Genomic DNA, 20,900 nt, shown 5'->3' on the forward strand with positions numbered 1-20,900 from the left:
TGGCTTTTTACCAACTGAGGTGCCTCTGGCTCGAAGGCGGGGTATAGGGAGAGTGGACCCAATCCATCCTGGGAGCTGAAAGCTTTAACTGCATGGTCCCCAGGTTAGTTCCCACCACCTACACCCCAAGGTCTCCACGTGGACCCTATGGACCACGAAGAAAGAGAGTTAACAAAGGTAAGTTCTTACCATAACTCTCATTTTTAAAATGTAACTGGAGTGGGGACTCACAATTTAAAGTACAAAGGGGTCTATTCATCATCAATTTATACAAAAGCATGTGAAAATTAAGACTTTCACATACTTTTGTATAAATTAAGTGTCGGGCCATTCATCAAGGGGTATTACTATATGGTGGAGCAATGTGTGTGTTTTTTTTCCTGTGGTGGGAAATGTTTGTTAGTTTTTCCTGTGGGGGCCAATTCATATTTTTTGTTACTGTGGGGGTTGATGTAGTTTCACAAGGGGGGAAAGGGGGTGGGGGGTGCTCCACTAATTCTTGCACAGAATGTAAGCCCCTTTAGAATGTAAGCTCTCACGAGCAGGGACCTCTTCCCTCATGTGCTTCTCCTTACACTTTCTTCTACTCCTTACTCCCCACAAGGGCACCTAACACTTGACTGCTAACTCCCTGCTGCTTATTGTGAGTATTTTAATCGCTATTGCAGACTCTGTAAGGCGATGCGGAACACTTGTGTTGCCATATAAATAAAGGATAATAATAATAATAATAATAATAAAGGGTGCTAGAAGACATGGAGCCGGCCCTGCATCTGGGATATGCAATTGAATATGAGGAAATGGAAAAGTGAAGACATTTCAAAGATAGCTACAGGAGAGGATCCCAACCCTGTATATTGTGAGTTGGGTACAATATTTTTGTGTATGGTGTGTTATCGATGTAAAGAAACCTTTACGTACAACATCTTATTCACATTATTTGTAAATGGTCACATTTACAGATTGTTTTGTTGTGCATGATCACAGTTTCTCTAAAGAAACCTTTATGGGCGTTATCTACCTACACTTATAGTGAGTAGGGTATGCTACCCTTTTTTATTTTGGAGTCTTTGAGGCTGATCTTCCCATACTTTTCTGTTTTTCCATACCATCTGTATTGAAAACTTTCTACACTGGACTGGGAATTTCTGAGATCACGTCTCCGTTCTACTACACAAGGGTTGTCAAAATAATTACCATACAATACTACGATATATTGTTTTTTTATCCCCTTTCTTTTATGTATGTTGGGTACGGGATGCCGGTGTTAGGGATCCCGGCAGTCAGAATCCAGACGCCAGCATCCAGACATGGTAAGGATACCGACACCTGTCGATAAGTATCCTAACCCTACCCCTAAACCTAACCCTTCCTCCCCGCAGCCTAAACCTAACCCTCCCCCCCGTAGCCTAAACCTAACCTCCCCCTAGTATTCCTAACCCTATCTCTCCCCTTAGTGCCTAACTCTAACCCTCCCCCTAACTCCAATATTTACCATTGGGATGCCGGCAGTTGGGATGCTGGTGTCAGGATTCTGACTGGTATCAGGATTTCGGCACCAGCATTATGAGCACTGACAGCTGGGATTTAAACTACATCCCATTCTGGCCATTACAAGGAGAATAAGAAAGGACGACTCTAAAGAAGAATCTCTCTAATCATGGAACTGTCAAGAGAATATACTTCATTGACTTGTCTCATGGGGGAAAAAAATATAAACTTTTTGCTTAGCGCCCTGGGCCATTTAGCTGCAAAAAATTTCTAAGTTGTTTTCATTCTCCTTGTTTGGGCAGGTTTTAGATATTTGATCAGGGCAGCTATTCCTTCTGTGATCCATATGTTTATTCCATATATCCCTCTTAAATAGATTTTACAACTACAGTAGGTATAGATAGCTTTTATCAATGAGTAGGGGTAAATGTAATAACCTGCATGATACAGGCATCGGTGAGTCTGGCCAATGTTTTAAAGGAGTAAACAGGTTATGCCTTTTAAATTATTGCTTCTTTAAAACATCGAACAGACCCAACGAAAACTTGACGATGTCTGCATGGCGCAGGCTATTACATTTATCCCACAGTGTTTGCTCTATAGCTGAGCAAAATTGTGGCCAAATGACTTGAGTAGAGATTTAACGCAGAGCTGTGATGTCCCAATGATACCGTCCTTCACTTTGTGAACTTTTACACTAGGAATATAGATGGGGTAATGACGATGATTCATACTGCTGTCGTTAGGGTAGGGCTGGGATCGCTTAAAGCCACATTCTGCTGGAGAAACTTGTGAAATTAAATGTTGTGTTCAGTGCAGATGAGGTGACTATTTCAAACACCAACCAGGAGAATTTCAAACATCTCTACCAAAACTGTTGCAGTCATCTCAGTTTGGGACGAGTTCAATATGGTAAACATAAATGCAGAATACATATTGAATTCTGGTTGAAATTTGCCTTCAAAGTGTGAAATCACTGAAAAAAATCTGCATGATACAGCTGCTTTACCTATATCATATAGCTTATAGATGGTGAGGTGTAACATATGCAATGATACAGGCAATTCTTCGTAGCAGCACTTTGCCCTCTATAGTATAACATCCATAGGCCAATATTTAGAGGCAGGAACATATCCAGCACAGGATGAAGATGCTATTTGTTTTGCAAGCAGGGAAAATGCTGGCAACTTTAGCATGAATCACCCACACACTGGGCAGCTTTATTTCTACACTGAGCTTTAATGTTCGGTTAGGATGTTCTCCCTAGCAACTAAATCCATCGGCACTTTCTAAGTCCCGCTATAACACAACCTGGACACAGGACCATTGAGTTTAACCTTTCAAAACAATATGCCAAGTGTGACATTTGTCAACTTTAGAGGGGGAAAAAACTGAAACAAATGTCATTTGATAAACGAAGGTATAATCCTGTTTTGCAAATTAACATTATTGCATAGTTATACAGTATGTGCATGTAGTATAAAGCTGCCCACTTGCCAAAAAAATTATAAATAGACCCCAGAAACTTTTCTACAGCTTATATATATATATATATATATATATATATATATATATATATATATATATATATATATTGCTTCCAGCCCTGCTCAGACTTCTTCATCATTTCTGGCCTGTGAAGTGTACAAATACATGAAAATCACTGCTACAAGGAGAATAGTGCAACTGTCCCAATTTGGGAGTCCTGTGTAAAAGGACATTAGTCAGGGACTGTTAGGAGATATGTTCCAAAAGTAAGTATGTCACGTGTACTGGCAGCAATTGCACTGAAGGGGTATTTTAAGAGGAGGGGAAAGGGCATCAGAGTGGCCAAGCACTTCCAACGTGTTACCTTCCCTTTTGTAGGCATTGCATGTTCCTAATCAGACGTGGCCATATCCCTTCTTGTGTGACTACAACCTCTTATCTGGTTTAGCCTAATACACTGAAGTGGCAAAAGTCATGGGATAGATGCCTAGTAACATGTTGGACCCCTCTAGCTTCCCACAGCTGCCTGATATTTGTAGGTGCAGGATGTTGGGTGCGAATGGACCTCTCCACCACGTCCCATAAATGCTTGGTTGGGTTCATGTCGGGTGAACGTGGTGGGCACACCATTAGTTGGAACTCTCCAGAATGCTCCTTAAACCAATTCTGGACAACTTGAAACCTATCACACAATGCATTATGTTGCTGGAAAATTCCATTGTTGTGGGGGTACATGAAGTCCATGAAGGACTGCAAATGGTCATCAAGCAATGCAACATACTGTTTACCGGTCAATGATGTGTTCAGGTAGACCAGTGAACCCTACCCATACCACATGAAAACTACCCACATCATCATAGAACCACCTCCAGCCTGCATGGTGCGTTGTTGACAACTGTGGTCCATGGCCCCATGGGGTCTGCACCACACCAGAACCCAACCATGAGCCCGAAACATGGAACCGTAACTCATCAGACCACACACATATTACCAGTCCTCCTGGGTCCAATTAGTAACATCACGAGCCCAAGTGAGGTGCTGTGTCCACTGTTGTAGTGTTAACAGGGGCACTCTGGTGAGTCTACTGCTCTCATATACCATGGAAGCTAAAGAACGCTGCACTGACCTGCTGGTTATACCCCCTGCATTGAATGTGGACGTCATTTAAGCCAGTGTCACTTGTCTGTCACCATGCTTGTCTGATTCTGTCCAGATCCCGCTGGTCAGATCATCAAGCACCCGTGGTCGGCCACTGCACTGGTAGGTGGTAATACTTTTCATAAGTTATTCCAGGCACACACGTGACACAGTAGATCGAGGAATGTTGCATGGCACCCACTGTCTAGCCTAGCCCCCCCCCCCCCCCCACCACACCAGAGTCTTAATGTGCATGTGCATAACCCTGGGAGAATGGTGTTGGTGCCATTTTTCAGTGATGACTACTGCACATTTGACTACAGCATCGTCGGCAGAAGATGGAGGAAATATACCATTTGCATAAGATTGGGAGTAGTCAACATTGTCAAATATAGTAGCAAGATCTAGGAGAATTGGAAGTGAATAATGTCCTTTAGACTTAGCAGTGATCAAATCACTGAACACTTTAATCAGTGCCGTCTCTGTGGAGTATCAGGAGACAAGGTCTGATTGAAGAGGGTCCAAGTGGTTGTGTGAGGAAGGAAATGTGTGAGGGGACTGTAGGCCGCTCAGGAGAGTTTGAGTCCGATTTGTTTCAAAGTTATCACTGAAGGCTTCAATAATGATAGGAATATACCAGTGGATAGAGAGAGATTCATTAATTCTGGAATGAGCACAAGGTAGAGGGAGCAACTGATTTGTTAGATTATAGGGACAAGTGGGCAGGTAAACGAGTTGGAAGACAAAAAGATTGGAGATAATTTATCTTAATTTGTGGGATAAATTGAAGAGAAGGTGCCAGAGGGGGCATGGAAGGAACTGTGGGTCTGATTCAGAGGCGCTCGCAAAAAGCGAGCGCTCGCTATGAATCAGGGCGGGTGCTGGATTTTTTAGTTGCGGCCTCCTGGCCGCTCGCATAGCTGTGGGTGACCACCCACAGCTATTGCGAGCGGCCAGGATGATGGTCAAGATTGTCAAGACCATCGCGACCATCTGGCTTGCGACGAGACCCTTGTGGCAGGGTCTCGTGGCCGCAAGCCCCAGAGAGCTTCTGGCTCTAATAGAGCCAGAAGCTCTCTCACTGACATCACTGGAGATGTCAGTGGGGCTGCCCACAAACGGCAAGCGTTTGCTTGTGAAGCCACCCCCCGGCCACGCCTACAAAACGGGGCTAGCTGTCGATCAACATCGACAGCCGCCCCTTTTGTAGTGAGCCACGGAGCGAGCGCATTTTTGCGCTATGCGCTTGCGAGCGGGTCTGAATCAGGCCCTGTTATTTGAGGAAGAGGATAAGAGGATACCGTTTAAAGTCGGATTTTATCAATCTAGTCCTGGAACTAGTAAGCAAGATTTTAGGCCCTCATAATAGTCTGAGGGATTAGTGTGGGAAGATTAATAAAATATTTAATTGGATTAAAAAGTCATTTGGGATTAGAAACCTGGCTGAAGATGAAAGAAGTTTGTTAGTAAACACAGCATTACAATAGGATTAGTCAGTATGTGAGGAAGTATAAGTATGAGACTTTAGCTAATGTTATTCTACTTTGTGAGACATTATTTGAAGGCATTAAGGTTATTTAATATACCATGACTGACATGGCGGCTGACAAACAATGTAATGTGCAGATGGAGCCACTCAGTCAAGGGCTGTTGCTAGATATGATGTGCAAATCATTACTATTTACCTTGCTGATAGATATTACGCTAATAACTGACAATGTTGGTCTTTTATCGTACACACACTTTATATTATGATACTTTGTATAAGCCAGCAGAATGGCTAGGCACAAGTGCATTTAAAATATGATGTTGGTGTTATTATTAAGTTGTTTCATATCTTAGTATTATATAATTAATAACAATGTACAATAATTAAATAAAATATATACACATATGAGCACTGAAACATATACACCTGTCTACATTATAGTATAGTTTTCTAGAATTTTTCTGTAACTGTAAGGCCGGCTACAACTTGTACGACCAGCAATAATGCCGATGGAGGGGGCGATTTCCCTTCGACCAGCTCTAAAGTAGATTGCCAGTATACACTTTAATGAATGACATAACGATCAGTGTTCCGTTCCTTCATTAATATGTACAGCTTTGCATGCGATATCGTGTGATTGGCCATGCAGCATGGCCAATAAAACGATATTGCATGTGACCCGCGGGAGCGAGCAGTCGGGCATAAACACAGCACAATATTCCCGATTTGTTGTTGTTCCAATTTGGTCAAATTGGGCCAATATCGTGCAAGTGTGTACCCACCCTAAGCCAGGTAATTTCACAGCTGGATCAATAGAGGTATGGGATATTCAGTGCTATATGGAATGCTCTGGATACAGGGCACTATGCCAAAATATACTAAGTGATGTTTAAAATGTATCCCTATATTTCCCAACACTGCCCTTGGTATCCCATCCCTCATTAATTGTTTTAGAAGTGCTCCTCACGGTGACTGTTGTAGAAAGAACTGGTAATCATGTCTGTGTCAATGACATTGTCACCAAGGAGCATTGATTATTTACCATTTGCTCTTTCTGGTTTTCATAACGTCTGGCTTTATGTTTAATTTATCTCACTAAAGTCCATCTATTCCTAATGGGAGTAACACTACAGAATGCCTGCTGCAAGTAAACATGCTTGTAGTTCTAGATTCACATATGAAATTTGACTCACAGGTATAGCTGCCAGCATTAAAAAGTATTTTCTTGGGGCACTTTGTTGGACAGTAGGTTACACTAGTGTTGCAGTCTCGTTGGCCTTGACAATCCACATCATGATATGTGTACAGAATATAGTCATTATGTATTTTTTTTTTTATTTTTATTTTATATACTTGTTTTTATTATTGTACAGCAGGGAAGAACAATACATAGTGTCAGAGTCTTATAATTTATCTGTAAAGTAATACAAATTGTACTATGCATTTGGTCAGTATTGGAAAATGATTGTCATTTCTGCATAACAAGGTATTTTATACTTACATTTGAAATAAATCTCCTAGTACTCATCTTAATTTGCAAAAATAACGATATAATTGCAACCGGAATGTTGGTTTTCATTTTAAAAGCACTGGTTGCTTACACACAGTAGAAGCAGCAATTTTCTCAGCTAGACTAATGCTGGGTACACAGCAAACGAATGATATATCGCACAGTGCATCTGTACCATACATGCCTACCCCCCTTCCCCAGGAAAAGTAGGCAAATCTCCCGCCCGTCGCCACCCCCCCCCCCCGCATCGCCCAGGAACCTTCCGCATCCCCATACATAAACCGGGCGGTGACGCGATTTACGCTGAATCACGTCATCGTGGTCCCGCCCCCTGTATCACAAAGCCATAAATCTCAACATTGTGAAGAGGGGGCGGGGAAAAATGACGCGATCACGTCCCCTGCTCCGCTCCTAATGCTACATCATAGCTGTGCCACGCCCCCTTCTGACACGCCCCCCCCCACATTAGAATAGAAACCGACATTCTGCTTCCTCCTGGGCCTAAGGGAGCTGAATATTGGTAAGTATGATCTATCCATGTGTACAGAACATATGTATGTGAACGACATCATTCACAGACATACTGCATCAGCCCTGCAACGCAGCCGATGCCGATATATCTTGCAGATACTGCATATCAGTGCATCTGGCTGTGTGCATGGGCGACCCACCTACCACCCGTACACTGGCTGCAGGGACCATCGGTGACTAACTTATCGACTGGGTGGGCAAATTTAAGTGCCCGCCCAGTTGTAATGTGAGCACAGACACATCGACTGGTAGATTGGTAAGTGTGTATGGGCTTACCAATCGGCCACTCAGTCGTTGGATCCCTGGGTCGGCGGACAAGTTGCCCAGGTGTGTACACAGCTTAAGAATGCAACCTATCAATGCATAAAGATGTAAAGCCTCATTCCCCAGTGACAGAATTGATCTGCCCAGAAGTTGGCTGTCTCCTCTGTGTTTGGGAGACTGGTTGAGTTGAATCTTAGTACTGTTATGATGAAATAAGGTGAGGAAAGTATTAGGTGATAAATATTTTATAGGTGTTTAATTTGTGTTTTTTATTCGGACTTTGGTTTTGATTTAACCCGGGTTCTCTTATATTACAGGTGGAAGAAAATCAGTTTGGATGAGTAGATGGACTATCTGGCATTACTTAAGAGATTATTTCCCCATAAAGGTGATTGAGAATATAGGGGGGAGTTTCTATAGTAGATTTGTATATCTAGTTAATTTTCTTTTGCAACACTATACAAATTCATAAATACGATGTTTCGTGAAAGTGTCGCTTTCAATAATTCTTAAAAAGATAACCTAAAGTATTAGTGGAGGGGGGAGACTTTCCTAAAATTACATTTTGGCAGTGGAATTGATATACAGCTGTTTAATTGTTTATGTTACAGTTGGTATCTTCTACTAAACAAGTACATTATTAAGTCCTATGATCTCATTAATCATATTATAATTAGACTTCAGAGGGCCTAATTTATTAAATGCTCTTGATGCGCTCCCCAAACCACATATAGTATCAGTGCAGCTGGATGATAGGCCCAGCACACATCCATGTGCTTGGCTACTATCGGCTCTCAGAAGATGCCTCTGCAAATTAGCAGTGCCCAGATTTTATACTCCCCAGAGGCGCACAGTTTAAACGTCACATCCACCAATGATGTCACCTTCATTTCCCCATTAGAGTACTGCTCAGTTTAGCCTTAGTTATGGCTTACATTGGGATTGAGAGTGAGGGGACATCAGGACTGTGGGCCTGATTCAGCAGCGTACGCCATTGCAAGTACGTATGCAGATTGACCGATTGTTTAACACTATGTATGCACCGCACTGCGCTGAGATCGCACTGCGATTACGGACGTACTGAGGAATCAATCGCAGAGTGAGTGACAGGCTGTGAGCATTTGAAGGTGGTGATGGAGGTAGGGCCAGTGCAAGGTAACATGCCACACAGCAGTGTCTCAAATTCATAATATACTATATGGAATATTACACACAGTAGAGCGCCAAAATCATAACGTACCACATAACACTGCCGCACAGCTGTGCCACAAATTCATTATACGCCACTCAGCCATGATTTATGCCATTCATTTATTTTTTAGTGGACTCAGCGGCGCCCTCCAGTGGCCGGCGCCCTTAGGCGCCTGCCTAAGGTTGCCTAATGGTAGCAGCGGCCCTGGATGGAGGAGTGGCTGGAAAAACGCAGGCGTTTCTGTGCTTTGAATGCCGTTTCCTGGGCGTGCTTAAATTAGTCACTGTGATTACATACACAGTTTGAGTACTCACTGCATGCATCGAGACTTGCAGTTTCTGTGGCTCGTCAGACCTGGTGTAAATGTTGCATGAAGGGCCAATGTGCGTCAATGGTGCGCCGATGGTATCAATGTATGTCTCTATACCGAATGAGCTATGGCAGGCATTAGCATATATTTGCAGCTGTGTTACGTGCGAATATGCAGCTGCGTACTCAATAGCGATCCTTACAGAATCAAGCCCTGTGTTTGTTACATATGTTCTCTCTTTCTTCTTTGCTGAAGTGCAACTTGAACATGCAAATTGTGTCCCATTAAATGCATAGCACAATATTCATTGACTGCAGGGCTATACACTGGTATACAGCAAATCAGATGTTTGCAATGCTCCACAAATTATGCCCACTGTTGTACCCATTCTATAATTTTCAACATTAATCTTAATTCTTAATGCTCTGCCTTGTGTGAAAGTCTATTCTTTCACAAATATGACATCTGTCCCCACAAACCTTTGCACTGTATTGGAAATTTAGGCGCACTTGCACATACACAAAAACTTTGTAAATGATCTAATAATCACCTCCTTGGTGCTAGCAGTTCTGGAAGCTCAGGCAAAATCCCAAATTACAGCCGAGCTGTGAGTCTTGTCACTGTCTTCAGTTGCAACTTTTACTTTCATCTCGAACTGATAATTTCCTTTTTAAGACTATTATTTTCAGAAACGTCAGTGTAAAATTGTTGCTAAACCATGACTATAAATTAGATGATTACATAAGCTCTGCATATATTAGCCCAATTTATTACAAAAACATGAAAACGAAATTTCAGTTGTTTAAGAGTATCATGGTGACTAAACCCATATTTGCACTATGACACATGGACGATGATGCTATATTTGCCAAGAATTTGCTCAGTGCTGAGCTATCAATGTTATACTCTTTTTACACCTACATTCCGGGTCTGACCCGGAGTTGGAACAGGGTTCCAATCCGGATCAGACCCGGAATTTAGCCGGTGCCGACCCAGAATATTCCCGAGTCGGCGCAGTTCACACCGGAGTCGGGTCTGCATAGACCCGGCTTTTCCGGCGTTGAAGTGGACGCTTGGAGATGACGTCATCTCCAAACGCCACTGAAGCCGGACCAATCGGTCGACATGCATTGCGCTCCAGGCCATCGTGACCCGGAGCGCGCCGTTCACACTGCAGGGTTTCACGGGTTACTACCGTGTTGAACCCTGCTAGTTACCTGGGTTGGATTGCTGGGTCACTCGACCCGGCGATCCAACCCTGTCCCCTTTTACACCAAGGAGCTACCCGGGTTAACCCTGCAATAACCCGGGTTTAAGCTCTGGTGTAAAAGGGGTATAAGAAATTTGTCATGTGCAAAAAAGATGCTGTCACCATAGCAATCGACCAGATTCTAACTGATGTGCCTAAGTAATGAGCAATTCTAACTAATGTGCCTAGTATTGAGCAATATTCTTGATATGTATTGCTAAATGGTACCAGTTCTATAGAATGCATTAGTCACAAGTCAGATAACAATATGACTAATCCCTTTTGGAAACATGGCCTAGACGAGAGAATGACTTGATTTTTTTTATTGCTTATTTTTGATATAGATGATCATTTCATTTTTCTTTTTAAATGCAAAAATAGTTATTACAAAATAATACTTTCTTTGGCAATATGTTTTTTATATTGGGGAAGTGGTGGGGGATAATTTAAATAAGAAATACAATAAGAATAGTTTTAATAAACATCTCAAAGTAGAAATATTGAATGTGTTATTTTCTCTCTTTCAGCTCCACAAAGCTGCAGATCTAGACCCAAAACACAATTATATCTTTGGATACCATCCTCATGGGATCATGAGCTTGGGAGCATTCTGTAATTTCGGCACAGACAGTACAGGATTTTCCCTTATGTTCCCCAACTTAAAGCCACATTTGACCACATTAACAGGAAATTTTAAGGTGCCTTTATACCGAGATTACCTTCTGGCTGCAGGTAAATGAACCGCTGCAGGATCAGTCCGAGTGCTCAAAATGTGATTTTAGCTTCACTTCTGTGTAGCAGTAATTGTCATTCATAACTTTGTGCCTACGACCACTAAAGGATAAGTACTGCTGGAATAGATGGGAGAGAACTCTGCAGATGTCTAGGGGATTTGGGGCTTGATTCAGCGATGGATGCAATGCCAATACTTTCGCAAATGGATGATTTATTTACTAATATGCATGCGTAAAAGTAACACTGCACAAATGCTGCAATGGTCTTGCGATGAAGGTCCATTTCTGGGCAGTAATGGGGGGGGTGACCCAAAGGCAGTGTTTCGGGGGCATGTCTCAGAATGTAACTGCGATCCCGTGCGCAGTTGATAATGCTCCGGTGTCTTACTTCTGATGCCCATACTGTGTGGCCATAGGGTCACTTCGAAGTTTGATGATCAACTGATGTGCGTCTGATGGTTGCGTCCTTTGTACACAAGTGGCAGACTTCAGGTGCCGCAAGTGGGCAACATTAACATATTTTTGCACATCTGCTGCGATCGCAGCTACAACGGCATTTGCAACCTGCCATTGGTCATATAAGTAAGCTCTCAGGTGTTATTGTGTGTAGGTAGCTACAGTATGCACTGAGGCCCTGATTCAGAGCCGGACGCTCTGACAGAGCGCTCGCTCTGAATCAGGGCCAGGCTATTTATTTTTTAGAATGGCCTCCTGGCAGCTCGCATAGCTGTGGGTGACCACCCACAGCTATAGTGAGCGGCCAAGAAGATGGTCGCGATGGTCAAGAATAACGCCGGCCAAGCCGTCGTTATGGGTCTCGCACCAAAGGGGGCGTGCTGTCGATGTTGATTGACAGCACGCCCCCTTTGGTGGGCGTGCCGGGGCGTGGCTGCCCAGACGGAGGCGTTCCCATGGGAACACCTACCGTCTGGGTCCGGCCCCACTGACATCACTAGTGATGTCAGTGGGTGTGCTTTTGGCTCTGATAGAGCCAAAAGCACGCCTGGGCTTGCGGCAGCGAGACCCTACCGCAGGGTCTCGTCGCAAGCCCGATGGCCGCGATGGTCTTGACCATCGCGACCCTCATTTTGGCCGCTCACTATAGCTGTGGGTGGTCACCCACAGCTATGCGAGCGGCCAGGAGGCCGCTCCAAAAAGGAGCAGGGACGGCCCTGATTCAGAGCGAGAGCTCTGTCAGAGCGTCCGGCACTGAATCAGGGCCTGAGTAAGTTCTCAGGTGTTACTGTGTGTAGGGAGCTACAGTATGCACTGAGTAAGTTCTCAAGTGTTACTGTGTGTAGAGAGCTACAGTATGCGCTGAGTAAGTTCTCAGGTGTTACTGTGTGTAGGGAGCTACAGTATGCGCTGAGTAAGTTCTCAGGTGTTACTGTGTGCAGGTAGTTTCAGTATGCACTGAGTACGTTCTCAGTGTTACTGTGTATAGGTAACTACAGTATGCACTGAGTAGTTCTCAGTGTTACTGTGTATAGGTGACTACAGTATGCACTGAGTAAGTTCATAGGTGTTACTGTGTGTAGGTAGCTACAGTATGCACTGAGTAAGTTCTCAGGTGTTACTGTGTGCAGATAGTTTCAGTATGCACTGAGTACGTTCTCAGTTCTCAGTGTTACTGTGTATAGGTGACTACAGTATGCACTGAGTAAGTTCATAGGTGTTACTGTGTGTAGGTAGCTACAGTATGCTTATTTTCTGTTGGAATACAACCAGAGCCTAGTGTGATATTACAGGTTGAGTCTCCCATATCCAAAATGCTTGGGACCAGGGATATTTTGGATAATGGAATATTCTGTATTTTGGCATATTTGCATATCGTAATGAAATATCTTGGGAATGGGACCCAAATATACACACAGAATGCATTCATGTGTTATATACACCCAGAGCCGTAGCTAGTGATTTTGGTGCCCTGTGCGAGAAAGAGCATTGGTGCCCCCCTCCCCCAATAAAAATAAACATAAATGGGACATCATTTTTATTTTTACTTTTTCAGTATCTGTTATGCTGGGTTCACTGTGTGCGTGGAATGACTGCTCCAGCCAGAAGGCACAGACTTATGGACTGACTTTGTCATGGCACACACACATATGTAGTCTCTGTAACCTCAGCACATATGCATACACACACCCTGCAGTCTCAGCACACATGCACACACCATGCACTTTCAGCAGACTGACATGCACACAACATACACTCAATAGACATGCACACACCATGCAGTCTTATTATTATTATTATCCTTTATTTATATGGCGCCACATGGGTTCCGCAGCGCCTTACATAGTACATAAACATAGTGCACAAACATAGTACATAGACATAGTACATAGACAGTTGAGCAGAACAAGAAAACAGTGTCATACAGTTTAAGACAATGCAATACAAGTACATGGTATATAAACACTGCTGCAACAGAAGCAGGATGGCAAAAGTCACGGGTTAGGTGCTTTTGAGTATAGAGCAGATAGTATAAGTAAAGAAAGGATAAGCACAAGAGGAAAGAGGGCCCTGCTCGTGAGAGCTTACATTCTAGAGGGGATGGGCAAACAGACAGGGGTGACACGGATGGGGTAGAAAGTGAGCATGGGACAGAGGGTTAGGATGACAGATGGGTGGATTCCTATTTTACAGTATGTGTGGAAGTCATTTGAATTAAGATTTATGCCACTGACATTCTACTTTAAGAGGCAGTATTTGTAGGTGTCTGAGGAAAGCCATGGCTGTTATATCAGTTTACGTGAAGTCTGACGGGTGGCTGAAGCCACTTCATGAAGGGCTATTTAGAGAGTTTAGTTAACGTATAAACCAGCAGTCTCAGGTAAATGTAGAAATTGGTAAAAGTAGTTATTGTAAAGAGATGTTCAGATGTAAAATAATAAGTTGTGATCAAGTGTGAATTCTATAAGGCACATTTATTGATTTGGAGGGTGATGGGAGATATGTGAGGTTTGCAGGATATTTATTCCATAGTATATCCGCTGTCCGTGTGTGGGGCCTGGATTTGGTGATATGTCACCAGATAATAAAAGCAGAAGAATGGAGAAGTAGATATAGTTGTAGGTGTGTAAAAAATTTTTATAGTGACACAATGAGGCTGTAATAGTCAATTTTTGATGAAAAGAAATCTCATTAGTTTTTAGAGGAGGTGAGTGACTCAATAGGGCAGCAGTGTGCCCAGAGAGGGGAGATGCAGGGAGAGTTAGGGATGTTATATCCTTAGAGAAAATACAAAGGAGGGAGTTGAAAAAAAGAAATGTGTAGTACATGGTGAGTTTTAGGTTTGTTTTTTTTAGACAAATTTTAAAGTAATGGTAACTTAATCTGAAATTACCTTAGATGTTGGTCAATGTTTGTTCAGATGTTTGATTAACTGTTATGTAATCACACTTTGTGCATTTAACACTTGGTGTTTTTAACCCCAGCTGCCCCTAGACTGAATATAAGGAGTGGTAACCCTTGATTAAGACAGGCTACAACTGACTCAATTGGCTTGCTGATCAAAGGAGATAACTTGCTCTGAGTTGGAGCAAAAACCAGGCCAGATATATACCATAAACTATAATTCACTGACCAATACAGACTATACAGGAAGAGAAAAAAAATAAAAAATCTATGCAAGAGATACAGTCACATACATTTGAATCCACACACGATTGCAAGCATGAGGTTCTATGCAGAATATCGGTGCAATAAGCAAGATGAGACAGTCACATACATTTGAATCCACACACGATTGCAAGCATGAGGTTCTATGCAGAATATCGGTGCAATAAGCAAGATGAGACAGTCACATACCTGAGGGATGAAATGAAATAAACAGATGATTAGTCCATATTCATGCAGGATAAATGTTTGATTAACTGTTATGTAATCACACTTTGTGCATTTAACACTTGGTGCACACCATGCAATCTCAGCACACATCATGCACTCTCAGCAGACTGACATGCACACAACATACACTCTCAGCAGACATGCACACACCATGCAGTCTCAGCACACATGCACACACCATGCACTCTTAGTAAACAAACATAGATACATAGGTAGGTTCAGCACAGATACACACACACACACATGTAGCCTCAGCACATCCATGTACACATGACAGAATTATCAGCAGGGGGAAACAGAAGCACTGCTGGGGAGTTACTGTTGTCAGTACTTACCATTAGCACTGCCGAGTCTCTGCATGCAGGAGAAGAGAGAGGTGGCCAGACGGGAGCTCACTGAAGAGAGACCTGCTGCTCTTGTATATATCAATCCATTCCGCTGGTCCCTGCCTGCCCCCGACTACACCAGCCATCCAACATCCTTTGCATCAGGCAAAGGACGTTCCGCAGGGGCTGCTGGGAAATGTAGACCCTTCCACCTCTGTGAAACTGGTCACAGAGGTGGAAGGGACTACATTTCCCAGCAGCCCCTGCAGAACGTCCTTTGACTGATGCAAAGGATGCCGGCAGTTCACATAGGGTTAGGTCTAGACTATAGAGGGCTGATGGCCCTGTGACGTCACACCCACGTGACTCGGCCTGAAAGGGGGAGGGGCGGGAATGGTAACGGGGGACCAAAAGTGTCCGCTCGCCACGCTTCGGGCACGGTGGCTCCCTGCGCTCGCCACAGATATTTATTCCCCCTCTATGCCCTAGTGGATAGTAACGCAGGAGCTGTCCAGCCTCCTGCAGCGGTCACGTGGTGTCTACGTCACAGAGGTCCTTTCTCCAACTTGGAAATAGCAGCAACCGTTCACCTAGTCCCCTGCTAGATAACTGCAAGGACCTGTCCTCCCGTGCTGCCGGGGGACCTGCTGTCACTGTGCACCGCACCGCACCTTTATTAAAATAAAGCAGTTGCCACTTGCCCTGTGTATAGTGATTGCGGTGGGCGGGCGGTTCCGCCCTCAGGGCTGTTGCGCTCTGTGCAGCGGCACCGGCCGCACCACCCTAGCTACGGCCCTGTATACACCTTATACACACAGCCTGCAGGTAATCTTATACAATATTTTCAATAATTTTGTGGTTCAAACAAAGTTTGTGTACATACATAAAATTCAGGTATGTTTCATATACACCTTATACACACAGCCTGAAGGTAATTATGTACAATATTTGTAATAATTTGTGCCTTAGACAAAGTTTGTGTACATTGAACCATCAAAAATCTAAGGTTTCATTATCTCAGTCATGCAAAAAAAATTCTGCATTTCGGAATATTCCCTATTTCGGAATATTTGGATATGGGAGACTCAACCTGTATTTCTGATGTTTTAGCCGTGTTTAGTTAGTTTTAGTTGTTGCACTGTGGTTTATATAATTCCATGTTGCCTGACTGAAATATGCATACAGAGTAACTGCAGCAATATATTTGCAATTAACACAATTTTAATGTAACTGCTTCATATTCATGTGTATTTTCTATGTGTATTCCTTAAATAAATGTACTGTAGTACTTGTATTAACACTGAGCCAATAATGATAGTCTGGTGTAGTCTGACATGTCAGCAGAACATGAAACCAACTTTGATTAATGTAAGCTCTTAATTTTACACTAAATATAGATTTGTTTTTAATGTATATATGTCCCTTTTTACTTGGAGTGGGGAGTTATGTGCGGCTGGGGAGTATTTGCAGTAGTATAACCCATTTCTGATATATCCCTATGGATTTATGTTTCAGGAATGTGCTCAGTGACCCACTCCTCCATAGACTACCTTCTCTCCTGTCACGGCTCTGGCAATGCAGTAATAATTGTTGTGGGTGGAGCAGCAGAGGCATTGAACTGCTCCAGGAATAAACATATACTGACCTTGAAGAAAAGAAAGGGGTTTATTAGGAAAGCCCTTACTAACGGGTAAGTAATCATTTTCATTTTATGTTCATTAAAAAAAACACCACTGACCTGAGCTTTACTGGAACCTTGTGCTCGGACCAGCACAGGCACCCGTACCGTCTCCTGGCCCTATGCTTTGTGCCTTGTAATAGAGAATACAGTGTTCATAGTCATGTCTCAGCATTAGAGAAACACCACAGCTGCAGTGCAAATTGAAATGGCCAAATTGGAGCTGTTGCAGATGCCCAGCCACAGCAGCCCCTCCCGCGGGCCTTTGCAGAGCTAAAGAGGGTAGACTTGATGTGCATAGCTTGTCTACAGTATTGTTTCACTTATTAGATCGCACCCTTAGGGCAGGATGTATTAATGGCTTTTTGCTGTACAAACATTGGAGGTTCCTATGGTGCTGCACTGTGGCCTTATCCATCAAGCTCGGAGAAGTCTGCTGCGGCGTAGCAATCTACTTAGGTTTCTTTGGTGCTGCGATGTGGCCGCATGCATCAAGCTCCAAAAAAGCTTAAGTTTCCAGAGCATAAGTAAATGCTAGCTAATGCCATTACTAGATGGTGCTGGCTATAGGAGCCTATGGATCCCTTTCCATTACTGGTCCCTTGTGCATAAACCTGGAAGCCCGGAAGTCAAGGCATCGCCGGGACAACTGGGTACTGTGAAGCTGTTCTGGCAAGAAGAAGAATGGAGAGTATGGCTGAACGTTCCCATGGGTAAATATTATCGCCCTTAGAGTTAGGACTGAATCCAACTAGATGTTAAAATTATGAAATCCATGTTGCGCTGAGGGGTAGGGAAGGGACAGATTGGAATTGGGATGGCTGCTACAGAACTTTTATGTATAATGGAGAACCAGTTTCTTAAGAGATACAAGCTTCAAGTTGAAGCACAGATCACCCTGGCCCTACAAAAATTAAGAAAATTAGTACGTTTTAAATGCAGCGGCTGAAGGTTTGTATGATCATGAGGTCTGGATGAAGGTTTGTATGATCATAAGGTCTGGATGAAGGTTTGTATAATCATCTGATCTGGCTGAAGGTTTGTATGTTCATCTGATCTGGCTGAAGGTTTGTATGATTATGAGGTCTGGCTGAAGGTTTGTATGATCATGAGGTCTGGATGAAGGTTTGTATAATCATCTGATCTGGCTGAAGGTTTGTATGTTCATCTGATCTGGCTGAAGGTTTGTATGATTATGAGGTCTGGCTGAAGGTTTGTATGATCATGAGGTCTGGATGAAGGTTTGTATGATCATCTGATCTGGCTGAAGGTTTACACAACTATGGGGCCCATTTATCATCAAATATTTGTGCCATATTCCCCCAAAACACCCGATTTTGGGGGATATCTGCATATATTTAGTATCTCTCAGATATATTATGGAGGGAACGCAGCAGATATCTCATTTCTGACAGCAGCTGCAGTTCCCATAGGTTTCCATGTGGATGTCATGTCATATTTACCAAGCTCTGGAATGTGAAGCATTGAGGAGCTTGGCCCCTGCAGCTAATGTCATCTAAAAATGGTGTTGTGCAGCTGTAGCCTATGGTGTACACATCGTAAAAATGACCGGGAGAGGGTACCGGAGGAGCCCTCCCCAGCAATGGCCGCTGCGCATGTGTGGTCTGTAACCCACCCATGTGTAGGAGTCCCTGCACAGGAGTGAGCTGAAGCCATCACTTCACTCCGAGCACAGCCCCTGTCCCTGCATGTGCTATTACATACATCCCAGCGCTATGATCGCATACTGCAATGTGATCATGGGAACTAATTTCGCGCCTAGATCTCAGAGTATGTGATCAATGGTAAGTGGGCCCCTATGTGATCTCTTCCCAAAAACAGCAATCGGCCAAACAGGAGGTGTATATTGTTTCATTTAGCAGTTTCTATACCCATAGATTCTTTGTCCTTGACTAGGAAATGCATAGGGAGAATTTGCTTACACCAGTGGTTCCCAAACTCGATCCACAAGACACCCTAAAAGTCTGGATATTCATGCTTAAGCACAGGTGACTTAATTAGTATCTCAGTCAGTGTCTTTACACAAGCATGGATATACTTAAAACCTGGACTGTTAGGGTGTCTTGAGGATCGAGTTTGAGAAACCCTGGCTTACACCAGTATATATTATGGTTAACCAAAAGATGATTAGATAAAATATTATTATATTGCTATAATATATGCTTTTCCTAATGCATGCAAACCCTACTTTTTTTTCTTTCATCCTTTCTATTACAATTATATCAGGAATCTATATTTAATAAACATTATAAAACTATTCTCTGAATTCTGGAAATCATTCCATGTGCTGGATGGCTGGAAATCATGACTGATCATAGACAGAATTACAAAACTTACAGACGGCACTGATACAGAATAACACAATGGCGTTTCCTTAGGTGCAAACAGCAGACAGTAATATTATGAGTCTTGTTCTTATTAAAGTAAAATAATGCCTTTGTTTCACAGTGCATATTTGGTTCCTGTGTATTCATTTGGGGAGAATGAGCTATTTCATCAGTATCACTTTGAACCTGGGAGCTGGAAGAGGAACCTACAGGAATCATTCCAGCAGTGGGTTGGTTTTGCTCCCTGCATTTTTTTTGGACAAGGGATCTTCTCCAGTACTTCCAAAGGAATAATGCCCCTACGGAGAGCTATCAACACCGTGGGTTAGTGCCACCCTATACACCATGGCCAGTGTGATCTACATTATAGGTTTCTAGGACAAAGATAATGCATAATAAAACTGTGCAGTGTGACTGTTGCGAGACTGTTGCGTTTTCATATGCTTATAAATACTACTGTTGTTCATAAGGCATAGACTATATCCCAAGTAAATGTCTCCTTCTCACCTTTATACAGGTCAACGTCAAACAATTTGTGTCCCACTAACATCACATACAATGGCAGATCCCCACCCCAGTAAAATCTGCCACCTTAGGTGATCCAGTTGCAGTCCTTCTGCACTGGCTACACTAGCAGTGACTTCACCTTGGAGGCATTATCTGCTAATGCAGTGGTTCCCAAACTTTTTCGAATCACGGTGCCCTAGAGCCATATTTTCCACGGCACCCCTGGGCCAAACGTTTTCTTATGTGTCACTCTTAGGTTCAGTTATGTGGTGGTGGACAGGGCAGCGCTCCTTTTGTCATCATAATTTTTGATTGGCAGCCATTAGCACTAGTTTCGCCTATCACACTGACTAAAAATTATTTTATTTCGTACTGGACCACTAAGCCGAGGCACCCCAGGATGCCACGGCACCCAGTTTGGGAACCACTGTGCTAATCACACACAGGACAGGCAGTCCCATGGGAGGTGTTTGGTCCCATTGGAACTGACAGTCTGCGCTGCGATTAGCAGAGAGCCTGCTTCCGGTAGGAAGCCACTCCCCTCTCTTGCCGTCAGTCTTACCCTGCTGCTGAGGACTACAGCCGATGCAGTCCCTAGAAGCCAGGGTTGTGTGCATGCGTTAGACCCAGCGCCTGCCAGATCCATTGCGCATGCTCAATGTAACTGGTAGGCAGCAAGACACGGGCACTGCAGTCTGCAATGCCCAGTGCTGTCTGGGGACCGGAAGGCAGCATGCCTAGAGACTACAAGACTTCATGTGTGCTGTATAACTGCTTTCTGTATCACGTGCTGG

At 43.4% G+C, this 20,900-nt stretch overlaps 1 protein-coding gene across 5 annotated transcripts in view; it reads left to right on the forward strand.

The window, feature by feature from the left end:
* Nucleotides 1–20,900, forward strand: part of LOC148517001 (diacylglycerol O-acyltransferase 2-like) — a 72,910-nt gene that overhangs the window by 45,336 nt on the left and 6,674 nt on the right. For all 5 annotated transcript variants that reach the window (XM_088479177.1, XM_088479176.1, XM_088479175.1 and 2 more), the window contains 4 exons: nucleotides 8,228–8,298; nucleotides 11,189–11,393; nucleotides 17,089–17,263; nucleotides 19,721–19,923. In XM_088479177.1, coding sequence (XP_088335303.1) covers nucleotides 8,228–8,298; nucleotides 11,189–11,393; nucleotides 17,089–17,263; nucleotides 19,721–19,923 — 654 coding nt within the window. The remainder of the gene's footprint in view (nucleotides 1–8,227; nucleotides 8,299–11,188; nucleotides 11,394–17,088; nucleotides 17,264–19,720; nucleotides 19,924–20,900) is intronic.

Source organism: Taudactylus pleione, unplaced genomic scaffold (assembly GCF_031769625.1).
Source record: "Taudactylus pleione unplaced genomic scaffold, aTauple2 ptg000229l, whole genome shotgun sequence".
In the NCBI taxonomy this organism is placed as follows: Eukaryota; Metazoa; Chordata; class Amphibia; order Anura; family Myobatrachidae; genus Taudactylus; species Taudactylus pleione.